Below are 19,482 nucleotides of genomic sequence, written 5' to 3'. Positions count from 1 at the left end.
TGTATTAATGTGAGCCAAAGGAGAATAGGCTAGAGTGCCTCTCAGGGCTCTTTTGAGGTAAAAGAGTGTAGCTCCCACCCCACAGATGTTAACACCTTAGGGAGAAAAGTGATGATTGATTGTGCGCCCTGTCGCTAAGGATGCCACCTCTCAATGGCATAAAAAATACCTGGAGTACCATCAAACATTATGTTTAATCTTCCCCTCTCGGAGCCAGAGTAATGAGTACGGACGTCAAAATTAAAAATGTTGAAAGGGAATTCGTCTCTGTATCCCTTGAGGCAGCCCAAGTCTTCACAGATGCAGTATTCAGTAAACCAACATAAATCAGCAATGGGAGCTTATCCATGTGGAAAATTTGCTTTGGCCAGGGAGGACTCCCTGTGTCCACTCTATACGTTTCAGCAAGCTGCAATAGTCCCCACAGTAGGCAGGTCATCGTTCTGTCTCTTTGCTTGGACTTCCGCTATCTTTGAGCCTTTGCATCATTCTGTTGTCTTTCAGTGCAGTCTCCATGGTAGAGGAAGCCTGAGTGGATGTTGAAGGTTTAACAGCATAGTTGATGTGGTGGTGAGGTCCAGACCCAAAGCATCCATTGCTTTTTCTCTAATCGTGGAGTAGTACATTTTGCTATCTATTTCAAAAGAATGCCAAAAAGAAAGGTCCATTTACATTTGATGTTGTCATTCCTAAGCTTATATGTGATAGGGTGAAATATTTGTTGTGTTTTCAAATTCTCTGCAGTTATTTCGTAGCCGAGTGCAATCTGTTCATATCCAGATAATATTCCTTATGGGCCCCTACTGTGCCCATACTCTAAGATCCAAGTAATCGTTAACTGTACAGTATGTTTTCCATTATCACTGTGAGAAAGTTGATTATTTGTTGGTGTGGATGGTAGTCACACCCCAAGTAATAATGTTACTATTTTTGTTAGGTCCAGGAAAGGTTTCTGTAATGTAAACCTGAACCTAACCCCTGGTAGCTATGGCACGGGGGCATACAGGCTTAACGCAAAAAATGTGTAAAGCATTAAGAGGTACCATAAAGGCAAAAACACAACACAATAAAAATACCACCTCTATTTATAACAATAACATTGATAATTTAATGGACAAATTACAACAAAAACAACAAAAATAAATTAAGAGAAACCAGAGATATACATTTTTAAAGTTTCAAATTTTGCTAGTGCCAAAACATTTAAAGCACCAACAGCGGTCATCTTGTTACACTTAGCAGATACTTAGGTGTTTTTTAAGTCTGACTGTTGTGAAGTGAGGGTCCGATACAGAAACCAAGTTTGACCGGATAGGAAGATTTACCTTTTTACTTAGTCTCTGAAATGGAAATCAAAATTCTCATTGGGGCAAGGCAGCAGGCCAAGAAGGGCACCAGGAGGCCAGACAGCTGTTGGACAAGGTCCTGGAGGAGCTGTTGACTTATGACAGGAAAGTTCAGAGTGGAAGAAATTCAAAATTCTCCCCATAGGAATGTCCCCCTCTTGGCCAGACATCTTTGGTGCTTTGCCTGGTGACGATTTATACATACAGACTTAGGGCCTGACTTAGATTTTGGCAGAGGGGTAACATCCTCACAACTGTGACAACTATCCCGCCTGCCGAAATATAAACCCTATAGGACATTATGGGATTTAGGATTTGGCGAATGGGATATTCGTCACTGTTGCGATGGAGTACTCCATACGCTGAAATCTAAATAGGGTCCTAAATCACTTTATGGGAACTAGCACTCCTACTGGAAAAGGCTGGAAGCTGTAGCCTAACAAGGCTCCGCAAGACTGGATACCCTCTTAGTGGCATCACGTTGAAATGGATAAGTTGCAGCAGAAAAACTCAGAGCAGAAGCTACCTGAATCATTGGCCCAGCTGCAGCGCACCTTTGTTGGATTAACTTGACTGGTTGTCGTGGACCTCATCTTTGGGTCCAAAAAGTTTCTAAGTACCAGGTCTTTCAGGAAGCTAGGAAGCTTACACTTTGACACAGCCAAGGGTCTGAGCACAACAGGAACAGCACTTGCGGGTCAATATTGGCTTAAGAAGGAGCCACCAGCAGGGTCTAGGGAAGGTACTGTTTGACTTCCATGTGTCCAGTAGTGTTCTGAAAAGGGTTTTCAGGATTGCCTAATTTACGCATGGCACTAGACTATTAGTGGGGGTGATTCCTGGCTCTTCCCTAACCAGCAGGAAAAACGTTCCCAGCAGTAACCCTACCAACTTTTTTAGCACTTCATGTGTGCCCTAATGCAACGAATACTACAGTGCCCTGCCATACTTAAAACCAAGAAGGCTAAAGCTTTCTTTCCCTGTGCAGAACTATTATGAATACCTCAGAGGTGTGGACATGAAAATGAGCAAACCCTCTTCGGTGGTCATTCTAAACCAGTTCTTGGGACAGCTTCTCACCTATTGAGATTGGTGGCTGGGTGGCTAGGTACTGGACAAAAGAGGGCCCTGTCCAGGTGTCAGCTATTATTTTCCTGTTACAGTGTAGACCTCTTTGAAATTAATCAAATTCCTGGGCACAGCACAGATTTTTTCCTACTAGAGAAACAGACAGAACACCTCTTCACACTCCCAACCTTTGTCTCAGCTCTATGACAAAGTTCACACCTCAACAGGGGTCTATTCAACTCCTGGTTGACAGTTGGAAGCTCATAAAAATGGATAATAGAAACTTTAGGCAGGAAAAGGTAACACCTTTTCTAAAAAATACCTTTCTTAAAATATTTCTACAATTTTACTAATAAATATTTTAATAAGTCGAAGAATTAACTTAGTAGCTTGTTTCCCAGGCACTGATAACATTATAAAATGCATTATTGCATCCCATTGGTTTCCTATGGAAAAGCTAATCCTTCTAGAGAGAAAATAGACTTTTGGGGCCTTACCACTCTAAGGACATGTTTAACAGTAAACATTTACATGTACTACTTTCAAATACCATTGCTCCTACCTTATGGGCAGGAAGGCGTACTTAAGGATGACTTAAGAAAATTTAAAATGCAGGTTTAGGCCTGTCAAAATGGGTTAGGTTGTCAGGTCGAATTTGCAGTTTTAAAACTGCATGGACAGTATAGAGTAGTAGGCCTGCAGTCAGGTTTGCACTATCACTGTAGTGGGTGATTCAACTGGTGCTGCAGTTCATTAGTGCCATTTAACTGACAGGCCCTTAGTACACTTTGTACTAAATACTATGAACTTATAGGTAAGGTAAAAATGGCAATTAGGAGTATAGCCAATTTTGAAATGTTAAAGGGGCTCAGAATACATGCACTGGTGTAGAAGCGTAATCATAAATAATAAATAAAACAAGTACAAGTGTGCAGTAAATTTATTAGTAATATTGTTATTCAACACAGTGGTGCAAAGGCAGCCTCCATAGGTGGCTAACCTAGGTATAATGATTCACATTGGTTTTTACACCTTTGAAACATCTTGTATAATTTGCACAGTCAATCGGGTACCACTCATTGTTTTGGACTTCCCAAGCATATATCTTACCATTAATCTTCAACAGACGTTTAGTTATATTTGCATATATGTAGCTATATTTGCATATTGGCTTATTAAATGTCCTGCAAACAGGCAGTTGACATGTATAATCATAGTCTCCTGATTTCATGGATTTCTGAAGGTCGAACGGTTACTGCAAACTTTTCACAGGTCATTAGTCTTTTATAAATTCTGCAAGGTCCTCTTAAGTGTCCCAAACTGGAACCTGTAATAAAATGGATTCTACATCCACTGCTCTTATACTCAATAGTGTAATTTACTCACTTTAAATGGCCACTATTGCCTTTTCTTCCTGCTCAATGGAATGTTCTATTAATATCAAAATATTTCTACATGTTGTCCTGCTAGCTATGCGTCTACACATCTGAGAAATATACTAGTTTATAACTAATGGCGGCAATGCTTATCATGTAAATTTAATAAATTACACTACTGTCAGTGGAAGGGATGTTGAATCCATTTTAATTCAGCTCAGCTCTGGCAGCAAGTTCACACTTCATGAAGGGGACTATTCTGCTCATGAATACCAGTTCGAGGCTCATGGAAATAGTTTCTAGAGACTTTCTAAATATACCTTTCCTAAAATATTGATTGCAAATCTGACTTTAGCAGTGATTGGGCTTGTAATAAATATTTTAAAAAGACCAAGAATTAATTTTGTAACTGTTTCCTTAGTGGAAATAATATTGTTAAATGTAACTTTATATCCTAATGCTTTTCATAAGGAACTGCTAATTATGTTACAGGACAACATTTTTGGGGGATCTTATCACTGGAAGGACATGTTTACATTAAGCTTTTACATGTCCTATTTTTATATACTGCGCACCCTGCCTTATGTGCACTAAGTCCCACTTAGAAGTGAATTTATATTTAGAAGGAGGGTTTAGGCCTGCCAAAAGGGGTTATTTTGACAGATTGAATTTGCAGGCTTGAAACTGCACAGACTGGGTGTCTTGGAAAGCCTGCAGTCATGTTTACACTGTCACTGCAGAGAGTGGCACGATGGGTGATGAAGTCCATTAGTGACATTTCAATTACAGGTCCTGGGTACACCTTCTACCATATACCACATATAACATATACTATAGGTAAGTTAAATATGCCAAATATGAGTGTAACCATTTTCAACATGGTGTAGCAGTCAGGGAATATGCATTTGGGTCTGTTTAGTGGCGTCCCAGTGCACAGAGTTAATAATACTAGCAGAATCAGACTAAAAATTGGGAGCACTTATACAAAAAGAGTAATTTTCCTACAATTACCTATCTAACGCAATGTCCTACCTTTCAAACACTGTCAGTGTCTTGTTTTAAATTCCGGGACTTTTCTCTCCACTGCTACAATTTAGTGATATAATGTGCCTCTATAAAGAAAGCAAATGATTCAATATTTATTATATAGATGTTAACAGAGCATTTGGACTCCCTAACATTAAGAAAAAGCTTATACACATATTATGGAAATATGTGTGACCTCTTTTCTTAAAAGACTTCTTTTTAAATATAACTTCCCAAAAATATGTCTTGCACATTAAAGTTAACTAAGAGTTTGGTTATTATAGCATTGATTAGTACAAATAATATAGCATTGATTTTTCACAAAAATCAAGGAATAAATGTCAGCAGAAAAATTTTCTATTAGAAAGCACATTATTCTTCATGCAAAGGGTTGAGTTTCTGCAATTCTTCCATTTTGATGACTTTGTTTGTCAATGTTTCGGTTACAATGTCCTCCTCTTCTTTTATGTTCGCTTTGTCTCCGTCGTGCGTGCGCCTTTTCTTTAAAAGAAGGATGAGAATCACACAAGGTATATAGCCTACGCCACGTATGGTTGCTGATAGTCCGAGGTGCACTGATCTATAAAAAAAAATGAAATCTCTCTTAACATGGCAACATAAGTAATGTGTTTTGCAGATTTCTTTATGTCATTCCGTTTTTTTTTTAAATCACAAACGGCCACATGCATCAACCTATTTAGGAAGTGCAAACGGTGCGAATCGGTAAATTTGGCCGTTTGCGATTCCTAATTAAGTTTTTGGGATGCATCATACATTTTTGTGAAAATCGCTATTTTTAACGATTTCCAAAAATGCGATTGCTTTTAAGGAATCGCAAATTTGCGATTCCTTAAAAGCAATGCATGATTGTTTTTCAAATTGCGAATTAGCAATTAGGGGGTGCAAATTACCACGAGGTTTAACCTCGTGGTATTTTGCGAAAAGTTATGGAAATGCTAAAAAATGCATTTTTTAAACTTTCATGTTACAGACACACATGTCCTTAGGACATGTGTGTGTGAAACATGCACTTTAAAATACATTTCAGGGGCGCAGGGGGGGTCCTTTGGACCCCCCTCTACACCCTTGCAATGCATCAACAAATTGCGAATTGCAAAAAAAAAAATGCAAAACGGCATTGATTCCTATGGGCCTCTAGGCCCATAGGAATCAATGTAATGCCATTCTTAATTGCGATTCGCAATTAAGGAATCGCAAATTCCGAAAATTAAGAAATCCTAAAACATTTTAGGATTTGTTGATGCATAGGATTTTGCAATTCCTAAATTGCGATTCCTTAATTTTCGCAATTTAGGAAATGCAAAATCCTACAATGATGCATGTGGCCGTTAATGTGTAGTTTGATGATAATCTGGCATATATATGTGGTAAGTGGTAAGCTCTCACTCGCAACTGATGTGAGGGTAACATCAGTGTCACTGTTTGACCAGATACTTACTTACATTAGACACTTCAAGTCACATGCTGAGATGGTCTGCAAGGTATAATTTATCACAGCAGGTGCAAATTAACATACTGACATTTACCTAAAGCACTAAAAGAGGCCCAATTTGTAACACTTATCAGAATACCATTTTCAAACTTGTCAGATTACAATTTTCAGTCTTTACAGCAAGTAGAGTTCAGGCTTCTGGGACTCTGACCTGAAGTAAGCAACTGCAGATGTGGCTTAGCTTGCAATAGTTGCGATGTTTGTAGTTTAATCTTCGGACCTACATAGAGCACAGAGTAAGTGTTATCCTTCATATGAAAGGAGGTTCAAACCCAGAATGCTTTGTAATTCTAGTCCAATTATGTAATACTGGAGTACACAGCCGGTCAGTCAGGGCCTGGCATCTTTCTATTGCAGTTTGCTCTTTTCTATTAGCCCCAACTGTACTTTTACTTTGTGACACTCTGAACAGTGAATAGACCATCAAAAAGTTTAGTGCTTCGACCAATGCTTCTAGTTGCTTTTTCAAATAGCTGCAGTTGGATATGCCTCCTCATGGAATTTTTTACATTCCTAAATGGAATCACGGTGAAATTGCCAAACCTTAGTGATAGAGGTGTTTATATGAGGTGATCAGGAAGAGGTAATGGCCATTGGGTTACAACAATGATTCTTTTGGGTCGAGTGTTGCTATTTTGGAAAGTGTTGTGATGTTTTTGTACTTTCTCGTCTTTTTAAATAATTTAAAGTAAGCTGTCAGGGTTTTCATACTAGTGTAAACGATAACGTACATTAATCTACTATCCATGTTTTGAGGATCCAATCATAAATGTAAAACATGGCTTCATAGTGCTTACAACAGTTAATTACATTTCATCAAATACATTCACATAGTGTTTAAATTGTGATGTTATAGTGTTCACATACATTCTGGTACTTTAAATAGCATATGTCACCTTCTTTCTCTAACCACTCAAGCTATAGGAGTATCCAGTGGGAGGGACAGTTAGGCAGGATCAAATACATTGCAGCTCTTGCTTTCTTGAATTAGTCCGCATGCAGCATCTCGCTCTATTGCCTTGCCTGATTAATTCGGAACTTATTTTCAATCTGTTCTAAGATGAGAACTATTCCATCAATGAAAATCAACCGGTGTTATTAACAAATTGTTCACTGCTACAATATCAACATATAAGTCAAGTATGCACAGGTGACCACCGATTTCGGGATTACCCATGCACAGCAGAAAGGATTGCCAACAGTAATATCATAAAAAGATGCGTCTAAATGAAATGTCTCTAGATGAATATTGTAATGACTTCAGCCATGATAACACTTTGGCAACTACTACATGACACCAGCCATAAGTCTTCACAACTCAGCACGTATAGTATCTTTCAAATATCACATTTAAATGTATTTCGGAAATGCAATACTTTTGTTTCAAAACCTCACCTCAACAGCTTATAAATTCACATGCATTTTTACCATCAAATGTATTTTTTCATTTTATGTAAATAAAGCCATTTGCTACCCCAAAAAGTGCGTCATTATCTGTCAATAAAACACCAAGGGGCCTTTGAGTTCCCTTTTCTTTTACATTTTATGAATTACTCATTTACTCCCAAATATCAGCTCGTCCTTTTTATTAAGAACATACATCTACAACTGCCTCATATTCGCAGGTTCTGCCTCAGATGCCCATAGGTTATGTATATGTTTTAAGTATAAAATTGCATTGCGTACGTTGAAAGAAAACTACAAAATACACAACATATTTCTAAGTAAAATATGGAAAATTACATTACAATTTCTTCATGGGTTATAGTGATAATTCTTCCCAGTCATTAAAATATCAGTTTTAATCAGAATTATAAGTCAGGAGTCAGAGAGTCAGGAGGTCTGAAACTAGTAGAAGAAGAGAAAGATTCGTACAAGTAACAGTGAACGGGGCAAGCTTTGAAGAGGAGAAGGATGGGCCCATGGCAGCCGGAGCTGAGAAGGAGAGACCATCAAGCCAACCCGAGATGAAGAACCAAACAAGGTTGTTCCCCCAGGCCACAGGTTAGGGTGGTTGCTTCTGAATAAGTATAAGTAAAGGCAGCAGGAAATAGTCAATGCCTTGCAACTTGCTCTTTTGCATTCCCAAAGCTTGGTTGTTGTTGGAATTCCCTTCATGTATCCTACCTTTATCTGTGGCATGGGATATTTACATCTCACTGTTTCTTGAGGTCGTGAATTTAGAGATGGTATCCAGGAACTTTCTTGGTTTGCTGATGTCCCATGACCTAGATAATAGGATACGTGTGCTCTGTGAGATTGTTTTCTGTGATGATTGCCTTAAAAACAACCACTGAAGCCTAGTCTATTTTCTCAAGATTCCACCCTTCTACTGTAATCTGTACCACAATCTGCTGACAATAAATATCTGTTGAAATCCAATAGATGAGAGGATCCACAAGTGATGGATTCTTCCTTAACCCATCTCCTCAGGGCAGTGGAATTTCTAACCAAATTATACTGATTTCCTAGGGAGGAGATTGTACATCTCTCATCTGGAGGCTGTCTACAACTCTCTGCCTTCTGTCAAGCCTCAACATCAGGGCACATCCTTCCTACTATATATTGAACGCATAATAGCATTATATTGCAAATAAACCAAAACCCATCTCCAGATTCTTCGTCTTGATGCACATAAGCTTTTTATTTTCTGCAGTTTACTCTCCTATGTGCAACAAGTTTGTCAACATGTGGGTCCCATGCTCACTGTGCCAATAGAATCGTGCTAAACCTCAATGATGAGACCTAAGTAGCCCGAAACTGGTCTGGTGTTTATTGCATTTCTATCTGGATGGGACCTTATATGGCAGTTTGAGCTGGATGGTTCCTCTAGAAGGGGGACAAATGGTCACTTGCATATTACACATCTATGTCTAGAGTGGACAAGAAAAACCCAATGTAGTGGCAAGCCACGTGAATGTATATCGTCAGGTTCCATGTTCACTGTGCGATAAGAATCAAGCTGTATTGGACACATGTCTAATTACCAGTGGCTGAATTTAATCAAGGAAATCCTTTTTTGTTCTCACATTGCCACACCCTAAATGTGATGGATATGCACAGATGTGGGTTCTGTGTTTACAGGCATTAAGTGGAAACTCACTGAGGAGAACTAAGCAGCCTGAAATGAGTTTGGGGTTGCTTGTGTAACAGTTTATAAGGAACTTGGCTTGGCTGTTTGGGCTGGACTGTTACTGTTGGAGCAAGACCAGAGCCAATTTACAAACTGGTGGTCTCTGCGCACAATGTGCAACAATATTGAACTGAAATGTAGCTATAAGTAAATAGCAGTATGTGAGAGAAGGTCATGCATTCAACCTCTCACTTTTTGTTTTCCTCAGTGCTAAGCCAGAAGGGCAACAGGGATGTCCAGATATAGCTCCCATTCCTTAGGTGCTGTAAGAATTTAGTTATACTAGAATAGGGCCTGCGTAATTAATGACCAGTGAGGAAAGTGGTTTATGTGGTGTGGTTGTGATAAAAACACAAATCCGTTTGGGTCCAGTAAGGTTTGTTTGAAAAACGATGACTCTTGTGTTGCCGTGGCTCGGAGCAGTCAGACTTTATCAAAGAAATGCTGACCCAGGAACGAGGGCTTTCGTTGGGCACACCCTTGGTACACAAACATTGTGGAGCAATTTTGGCCACAGCCAAAATTCAATTGCCACTGGCCTACTGGTCTCTGGTTATAGCAAAACCGGCAGTTCCCTTTACCAGGCGGTAACTTCCTTCCCTAGTTCTGTAGACTTGGGTGAAACTTTTGAGGATTGAGACTCGGTTTCCCAGGCTGCATTTTGGCAGTCCGTCACAATAAGGTGTCCTTGGCTATCAACTTACCAAGCCAGGTTTCTTCATCTATCATGGCCCTGTAGCTGTAACAGGAAGTGAGACACTGATTTTTGGAGTCACTTCTTCTGTATGCGGCTCAGGAATACCTTTTCCTCTTGCAGAGCACCACAGGCGCAGTCCTCTCTTTGCTAACACAAAGAGCAGTAGGTGCAATCCTGTGAAGTGCAGCATCTCGCTCCCAATATGGCATAAACCTTCTCTTGGCATGTGGAGTTCCCATGCCCAACCTAGGTTTTTGGCCACCTTGGGGCAACACGTCCTAGGAAAAAACTGTTTGTCCACGGTTTCCCCTTCTCTATAACCAATGCCAGCCTGTCTGCAGAAACAAAAGTATGACCCCTCTTGTGAGTGATTACATTTGCACTTCAAATGTGGCTTCCTCTTTCAAGCTCGTCTTTTGGGCTCCTATTCCAATGTCAGTCCTTTTGCACTCCTTCCTGAGAACCGTTCACACCCAGGAGGATCGACGGCCGTCTCAGGGTCTGTAACTATAAGTGGTCATGGTAAAACTTTGGGAAACATTTTGGTAACTTTCTAAGGTTGCCATTTGTGCAAATGTTACATAAAATTCTACCTGAGCATTGTCAGGATTAATGCCATGATTTTTCTGATACCTTGAGGTATCATAGTTAACAGTCCCATTCAAAAGTCAGCACTGCTGAGTTGTCAGCATGTAACTCTGTACTGACCAGTGGAGCTACTAGCCTTTCCACAGTAAAATGACAATAAAGAGTTTTTACTGTTGGGACATGTAAAGTTGGGAAACACATGTCTAATTTTTTAATACAATCTGCACTGCAATAAGGGCTCAAAAGAGTTGCCATAGGGTGACTTATAAATATTAAAATAGGAAGCTCTAGGCTTTACATTACTTTAAATGGCAAAGTCGATTCCGCAGTTTAAAAACTGCTCTGCCAGCCAGCAATGGTGGGATGCTTTAACTTATCACACTCGTGGAGGCAGAGTATTTGCTGCAGACCACGAAGGACACCTTGACTAACGGGCACTGGGAACCCCTGGTACTATTTACTAGGGACTTATAAGTATGTAAACCAATTCTGGCTGAGCCAATTAGATATACACATTGTAAGGGTCAGAGCAATGTCACTGAGGCCTGTTTTGCAGTGCTCAGTACAGCTTCATAGTACAAAACAGCAGTATCAGTCCAAAAACCTGGGGGTGATTATGCAAAAGTAGGCACCTTCTGAGAATACCTGATTACTGATATTACCTGAGATCAATTCATGCTTTTGACTCACAAAGTCGTTGATGTCCTTAGTACAATGTCCTAAGTGTGATGGATATGCTCAATATTGTGCCTCTTCCTTCCTCTTTGGACTCTACACCTTTCATCCTCCTATACGCCTTCCTTTTACCACATTTTTGCTCCTATGAATCTCCTTCCCGACCTTTACCTTATTTTCCATTGGACTGCCTCTGCTAAAATATATTCTATGGTCCTCTCCTTAAACCTTATCTGTTTGCTTGCGCCCCTATCTTTTTTTCTTTTCGGTGAACTATTCTCTTGAAAATTGTCCTGAACTGTTAAAGATTGGTGGTATAGTCTTCTAATGCTAGCTTGCGAAGAAATGGTGAGACGCGTAAAGTTGATTTGTGCATGTTTAGTATATGTAAATGTCATGTACAAGGTATTATAGTTTTAGTAAGCACATACCAATGATTAGAGTACGGAACAACAAAGTATTAACGGCACTGAAAAGTTTCAGGGGCATATTATCAAGCCTGTGCGATAAAATTATCGCAGCTTTATCGGCCGAAAACGGCCGATAAAGCGGCGATAATGGGCTTGATAATATGCTCTATGGAATTCCAATCGAAGCCCATGTTAGATGTCTTCACATCTAACATGGGCTTCGATTGGAATTCCTTAGAGCATATTATCAAGCCCATTATCGCCGCTTTATCGGCCGTTTTCGGCCGATAAAGCTGCGATAATTTTATCGCACAGGCTTGATAATATGCCCCCCAGTTCTACAGAACCCAGGCAGAAACTATGACTCATCCACAAAAGAGTGCGAAGTGCACAATGTCAGGTAGTTCTCCAGTTTATAGAGAGGAACACTAGTGCATGTGTATATTTGAAATATTTTATTTGTATGTTTAATTTTCAAGAAATGCTAGTGTCCTATCCACATACAAATAGTTGGGTACCCAGAGATAGTGCTCAGATAAATCAACTCACGACTGGAGACACCCTTAGTATGCTAAATGACAAGTCACTTAAGATGTTTCTTGTCTGGTAGGGCTCCATTAAATTCTGCAGACGTCATTGACAAGCTTAAGTGAGAAGGCAGACTTGTGGGTGGGGTTCCAAACTTGGTTTACTACCTTCTCCCATTCCTCTTTTCCCACTTCTACAACTGGACTTCAAATACCTACATAGGTGGTCACAGGTGGAGGTAACGACACACGGAAACGAGCATTGCTGCTGGTGAATCCTGCGCAGAATGTTAGTACAACTCAACACACAAGACTAATATGCCACAAAAGGTTATGTCTACTCTCCATATCTTCGGTCCTGAACCTCTGATGTAGCTGGAGTCATCCATTGTTTGCGCTGTTTAAAGGTAGCATCTGATTTTAAAACAAATCTCTCACTGCTGTATAATTGTAACCTGAGACATTCCATCTCCATCTTAAGGTTTAACACAATGATGTTAAAGTAACCTGGGACATTACATCTCCACAGTTGTACTTTAATGTTAAAGCAATATGATGTCAATATAAATTGAGACCTTTCTCTACATAGTTCTCTTCTAAAATAAAACATGCCACTTGGTAGAATTTTCTTTAGCAGAAAGCATAATAAATAGCATAAATAAGTATGCCCAGACGTAGGCTCCATGCACACTGTGCCACAAGAAGCAATTTAAACATCACACATGAAGACCAAGTAAATTAGGATTATTTTTTAAAAAGCTTTTAAGGAATTTAAAATTAAGTACGTTTTATTATTTGAAGAGCAGTGAGAATCTATGTGTAAAATCTGAGCCTTTGAGAACATCTACTTACCCTATCTACTAATGATATTGATGAAGTTGTTTGTGTAACATCATTGTCTGAGAATGGAAATGCCACTTATGACCAGTTTGTCTTTGATGTAAACATGGATATTGCTACAAAATGGACCTTTGTACCAAATCAACAGGACTTTGGATTGATTGAATCCTTTGAACGCTAAGTGTTCTAGCTTGTGAAAAAAAACATAGTAAACACAAGCCTAAGTCCTCCAGAAATGAAAACCTAACTAGTCAAGAATGGCAGATTCTAAAACAAATACAAGAAATAAAGGAAGTGACCATACTAAGATCCGAAACAGGCGAATACTTGGTCATGTTCAACATCACTGACTATCTAAATGAAGTAAATAGGAAACTATCAGATAAGGAGAACTTCCTACAACTGAAAAATGATACTACTCTTGAGTTCCAAAAGAACTGTCAGACCTATTGAAAGATGCCTTAGATAACACGCTGATTAAGAAAGAAGCATTTGGCTTTCTCTGGTGTGAAACTCCCAAATTAGCAACCTTTTATGTATGCAAAAAATGTATTAACAAACTGGGCTTCCCTCCTGAAGGCCAATAGTCCCAGGAATTGGTAACTTAACAGAAAACATAGCTATTCATACTGACCAATTCTTCTAGTCTCTGATATTGCAAAATTTTACATCTTATCTTAAAGACACAACCGATTATCTGAATGAAATCAATGAGATAGGGCAACATTTCTCAAATGTTCATGCAGCGCAGCAAGCTGCGTGAAAGGGAAAGTGCATGAATGCACCGTATTTACCATTATATGGCTCATTACGATCCTTTCCATGCGCTGGACCCCTTATGGGTGTCTATCGTCAATGCAGGCACCCTTGTGCATTGCTTCAAGGGTGCCTGTGTTGTAGGCACGATTGTTATTGTGCAGGAAGGGGCACCTTCCTGCACAAAAGCAATCTTCAGAGGCATTTTGTAGAAAGCAGCACATTTAGAAAGAGGAAACAACATGGAGAGATAAGATATTTCTCCTCGTTGCTCCTTCCCTGGGGAGGCATAGCATTGTGATGCGTTCCCAGGTTGACCAGTGTCAGTAAATCTGGGAATGCACCAAAATTCATAAGTGGATGTGTAGAAACACCCATGCTCCACTCATGGAACACCTCCATGGGGCAGAGTAACGTAAGGCAGCAATTTGCACTGCTTTGTGTTTCTCCAGATCTATCAAGCCACTCGGGGTTACACAAGGAGGCCTTGCATTTTTTTTATTTTTATTTATTTAAAGAGTTTTATATAGCGCTGGCTAGACCCGAAGGTATCAGAGCGCTTTACATGAGAATCAACACTGTAACAGAACAAATTCAACAAATTACACAGTACATAAAAAAATAAGCAATACAATTAGGATGGGGGAGAAAAACAGAGAGAACTAGTGGAGGGGGCAGGGGAGGTGAGAAAGGGAGGATAATGGAAAAGAAAATAAGGAGAGCCGAAAAAAAAGTCTGTCTACAGACCGACTGGGTAGGTGACGACCAAGGAGGGAATCGAGGGCCCATCTCCTCTATAGCTAAACCAGGTAGCTCCATCGGGTGCCAGACAAAATAGTTCAGTCTCAATACATTGAGAGGGGAGAGAAGGAGAGACATAAAATAGAGGGAGGATGCGGGAGGAGAGGACTGGAGTGATGAGAGGAAGTGGAACAATTTCGTTTAACAATATAACAGAAAAAGATCAACAAATTACACATTAAATCAAACAATCAGCAATACATTGGGAGAGGAGAGGGAAAAGTAGTTGGGGGTAGGGGAGGTGAGAGTGTGATGATAAGGGAGGAGACAATAAGGAGAGACGAAAAGAAGTCTGTCTAATTACCGACTGGGTAGGTGACGACCAAGGAGGGAATCCACGGCCCATCTCCCCTATAGCTAAACCAGGTAGCTCCATCGGGCATCAGACAAAATAGTTCAGTCTCAAAACATTGAGAGAGGAGAGAAGGAGAGACATAAAATAGAAGAAAGATGCGGGAGGAAAGGACAGGAGAGACGAGAGGAAGTGGAACAATGTGGTTCAGCAATATCATAGAAAAAGAATAACAATTAAACATTACATAAAGCAATCAGCAATACAGTAGGAGAGGAGAGAAAAGAGAGGGAAAAGTAGTGGGGGGTAGGGGAGGTGAGAAAGTGAGGATAAAGGAAGAGACAATAAGGAGGGATGAAAAGAAGTCTGTCTAAAGACTGACTGGGTAGGTGACGACCAAGGAGGGAATCCACGGCCCATCTCCCCTATAGCTAAACCAGGTAGCTCCATCGGGCATCAGACAGAATAGTTCAGTCTTAAAACATTGAGAGAGGAGAGAAGGAGAGACATAAAATAGAGGAAGGATGGGGGAGAAAAGGACAGGAGAGACGAGAGGAAGTGGAACAATGTGGTTCAGCAATATCATAGAAAAATAACAATAATTAAACATTACATAAAGCAATCAGCAATACATTAGGAGAGAAGAGAAAAGAGAGAGAAAAGTAGTGGGGGTAGGGGAGGTGAGAAAGTGAGGATAAAGGAAGAGACAATAAGGAGAGACGAAAAGAAATCTGTCTAAAGACTGACTGGGTAAGTGACGACCAAGGAGGGAATCCACGGCCCATCTCCCCTATAGCTAAACCAGGTAGCTCCATCGGGCATCAGATAAAATAGTTCAGTCTCAATACATTGAGAGAGGAGAGAAGGAGAGACATAAAATGGAGGGAGGATGCGGGAGGAGAGGACAGGAGAGACGAAAGAAAGTGGAACCACGAGGTTCAACAATATAACAGAAAAAGATTGACAGTTAAACATTAAAACAGATAATCAGCAACACATTAGGAGAGGAGAGAAAGGAGAGAGAGAAGTAGTGGGGGGTAGGGGACGTGAGAAAGAGAGGAAAAGGGAAAAGACAGCCGTAGAGACGAAAGGAAGTCTGTCTAAAGACCGACTGGGTAGGTGACGACCAAAGAGGGAATCCATGGCCCATCTCCCCTATAGCCAAACAAAGTAGCTCCATCGGGCGTCAGACACAATAGTTCCGTCTCAAGTGTCGAGGGAAGAGGTTCACTCAGAAACAGGGTGGGGACAAGGGGCAGTGGCAAGTGATGGCTGAGGACAGAAGCTGGAAAGAGTAGGAGCGGAGAGAGGAGAGGGTAGGGGAAGAGAGAGGGGGAAGATAAGGTCAGGAGAGATGCGGGAGCGTTTGCCCGAAGTCCGTCTAGGTAGGTGATAGATCTCCGGGTAAATATCCTGAATGGAGTGCAGGATCCAGGTTGGATGATGGCTAAGATACAGTTCAGATTGATGACCAGTTTTATGATTGACCAGGGTTCGCAGTACATCGTGATGAGGTCAACTGTGGCGGCCATGACTTGAGACATCTCTCTGGGAGCAAGGGTGATGCAATACCCTTGATAAATCTGCACCTTAGTTTGGACAAATGGTGTGTGACACTATGGGGCTTATTACCATGCAGACCGTCTCGGTAACACGACCGTCTGACCTCTGGTCGGTGGACTGGACCGCCTAATTAGGATGCAACCGAACACTGTTTGGTAACATTCAGACATTTCCATATGGAAACATGTGTTACGGCCCTAAACTGGCCATAACACATGCTCCCGCAGGGAAACAGGAGGTAGTGTTAATCTCGGCACCTCATGGTGTCTGCCACATGGTTCTGGGATTAACAGGGGGGCATCATAGGGTTCTCCTTGGCCACTAACCATCGGCCGCAGGGTTAAGGGGGCACTGCTAGGGGCCCACATACTCTCTCACTGACAGGCTATCCATGTCAGATAGCCTGGCATGGAATGCCTGCTGGAGACCGAGTTTTGTAATCTTAAGGGTGGAAAGGCTGACCTTTGGGCTTACGGGCGGCCTCCAACTGGCTGACGGACTCCATAAGTCTGTCAGAAGCAAGCAGGATTGACGGGCTGAATCTTAATCAGCTGGTCCGAATTGAAACCAACAATGAGGCCCTTAAAGCCTTTCACCTGCGGTCAGAGGCTTTACAGGCCTCATTGTAATGGCCCGCTATACGTTACCTTGCTGAATACCTTCATTAGCGATACAAAAGGGGATGATGGACGAAGCGTTTGAGCAAATCAAACACTCACCCCCAGTCAACTGATCTGGGTTTAATCCATCACCATTCTTTAGCTCACTCAGCCACCCCAGTTCAGACATGGCCATATGCAAATCAGTCTGACCCTGTGCCTCCTGGGAACAGTCCAGCCCGACCTGCCAAGCCATGTCTTCCCTGGACCGGAAACAAGCATCCAATGACAAATTCTTTCCACAACAGTGTAGGGCGGTCATGGGCTGTAAATTTTCACCATCTTGCTCCTGAATATTGATGGGATGGTGGGATGAAGAAAATGCGAAGGAAACAGAAAAATACACTTTTATGCAACATGTCTGTCTCTGGCTAAGATTCGTAGATTACATTTTCATTGTTTGGAAGGGCAACCAGGACACTGGTATAGAGTTGGAAAATTTCCTAATGAAAATTGAAATACCATTAAACTTACTCAGAATTTCGTCAGGTCAAGATAGTGTTCCTTAATATCATGGTCAAAGTGTGAGAAGACCATCTGGTGCCCACCGTTTATCGTAAGCCAATTGTAGCAAATAATGCTGTGTTACATGCTAGCTCATATCACTCATCTACACTAATTAAAAGTATAACTTTTGGTGAATATGTGACGACAAGACACAACTGCAACACTCTATTTATTCTTACTTGAAAGCGAAAACAATTTCTGGAACCTGGGAATCAACATGGTGCATTAGCACACGCAAGCCTTAGCATTAGAAAGAGATCTATTGCTCTCTGAAAACCAGAAGAAAAAGTAGGAAAAACGAAAATAGATCATTTAAATCATTTCTGCTTCTTACATTTTGGTGTTTTTACTCTTTGACAAAATCAGTAAGTCTACCTTACTTAAAATGCCAGTAGGTCTGGCTTTAAAAGAATTTTGTGTTGTAATGTGAAGCATTACAAGGTTGGGGCAGCTTCGGCATGAAAAATTCTGTGAGCAATGCATATAGATTTGAATTGAATTCTTTTTTCAGCCGGGAGCAGTGTAATTTCTGTATGTATTTGGATGTAGAGCAAGACCGTGGGAGGGCAAAGATGGAACGAGCCGTGGCGTTTTGCACCCTCTGTAAAGTGCCTTGTTGGCACCTAGATACAAAGCTTTACAATAGTCCAGCCTAGAAAGGATGGTGGACTGGATGATAACATGGCAAGTGTGAAGATCAAAAAACCCGAGCAGTGGCCTCAGGCCGCGTAGGAGACCAGAGCAACTGCCCGCCACTAGTTTTGTCTGAGCTTGAAAGGTGAGTGCCCTGTCCAGCCACACGCCCAGAATTTTTACGGTGTCTTTTGGAGTAGGAGAAATTCCCAAAGCCGAAGGCCACCATTGGTTTTTTAAGAGGTGGGTGTCCTTGCCCACCAGTAAGATCTCAGTTTTACTAGCATTGAGCTGCAAATAGTTGGACGTCATCCATTCAGCAATGGGCATCATGTCATCGCGGAACTTAGTGACCTGCTGATCAGAGGTGTTGGATAGTGCGATGACAAGCTGAGCGTCATCAGCATATGAGACCATAGAAAGGCCTCTGCTTTTAGCCACTTCCACCAGGTGCTGGACATAGATATTAAATAATGTCGGACTTAGGGCCGATCCCTGGGAAACCCCATGGTTGACAAGCTGCCTCTGGGAGCCATAGGGGGAGATGACTTGAATGATCTGTCAGCTAAAAAAGACACAAACCAGTCAAGAACCATGTCTCGTAGGCCAATCTCTTGAAGGTGTTGTAGCAGGATTTAGTGTGAAACCGTGTCAAAGACGTCACTAAGATCGAAGAGAATCAAGGCGGAGATCCAGCCCTAATCCAAAGTCACCGCAGTTGTTCAGTCACAATCAATAAAGCGTATTCAGTACTGTGGCAAGGACTAAAACCATTCTGTGTCAGGTCTAGAATGTTATTAGCCTCTATAAATTCAGTAAGGGTAGAGTTGATGTAAGATTCTGTAATTTTGGCAGCAAAAGGAAGAAGAGAGATCGGGCGAAAACTTTCAGGTTTGGAGGCGTCTAGCGTAGGCTTTTTTAACAGGGGGATTACCTTGGCATGTTCCCATGACATGGGAACAGTGCCAGAGGTTAGGGACAGAATTATTAATTCGCACAACGTGGGTAGGAGTAAGGGTAAAAATTGTAAAAACTGATCAGGTTTAAAAGGATCTGCTGGGGATCCTGATTT

General features: G+C 41.1%; 1 protein-coding gene across 1 annotated transcript in view; it reads right to left on the bottom strand.

The window, feature by feature from the left end:
* Positions 1-3,336: 3,336 nt before the first annotated feature.
* The window catches only part of LOC144813884 (solute carrier organic anion transporter family member 1A2-like), a 1,119,068-nt gene continuing 1,102,922 nt past the window's right edge, over positions 3,337-19,482 (bottom strand). The window contains exon 15 of the mRNA XM_078674060.1: positions 3,337-5,396. Within this exon, the coding sequence (XP_078530186.1) occupies positions 5,189-5,396 (208 nt within the window). The 3' untranslated portion in view covers positions 3,337-5,188. The remainder of the gene's footprint in view (positions 5,397-19,482) is intronic.

Source organism: Lissotriton helveticus, chromosome 1_1 (assembly GCF_964261635.1).
Source record: "Lissotriton helveticus chromosome 1_1, aLisHel1.1, whole genome shotgun sequence".
Lineage (NCBI taxonomy): Eukaryota > Metazoa > Chordata > Amphibia > Caudata > Salamandridae > Lissotriton > Lissotriton helveticus.
The sequence above is the reverse complement of the archived record's forward strand: the minus strand, read 5'-3'. Positions and strand labels throughout refer to the sequence as shown.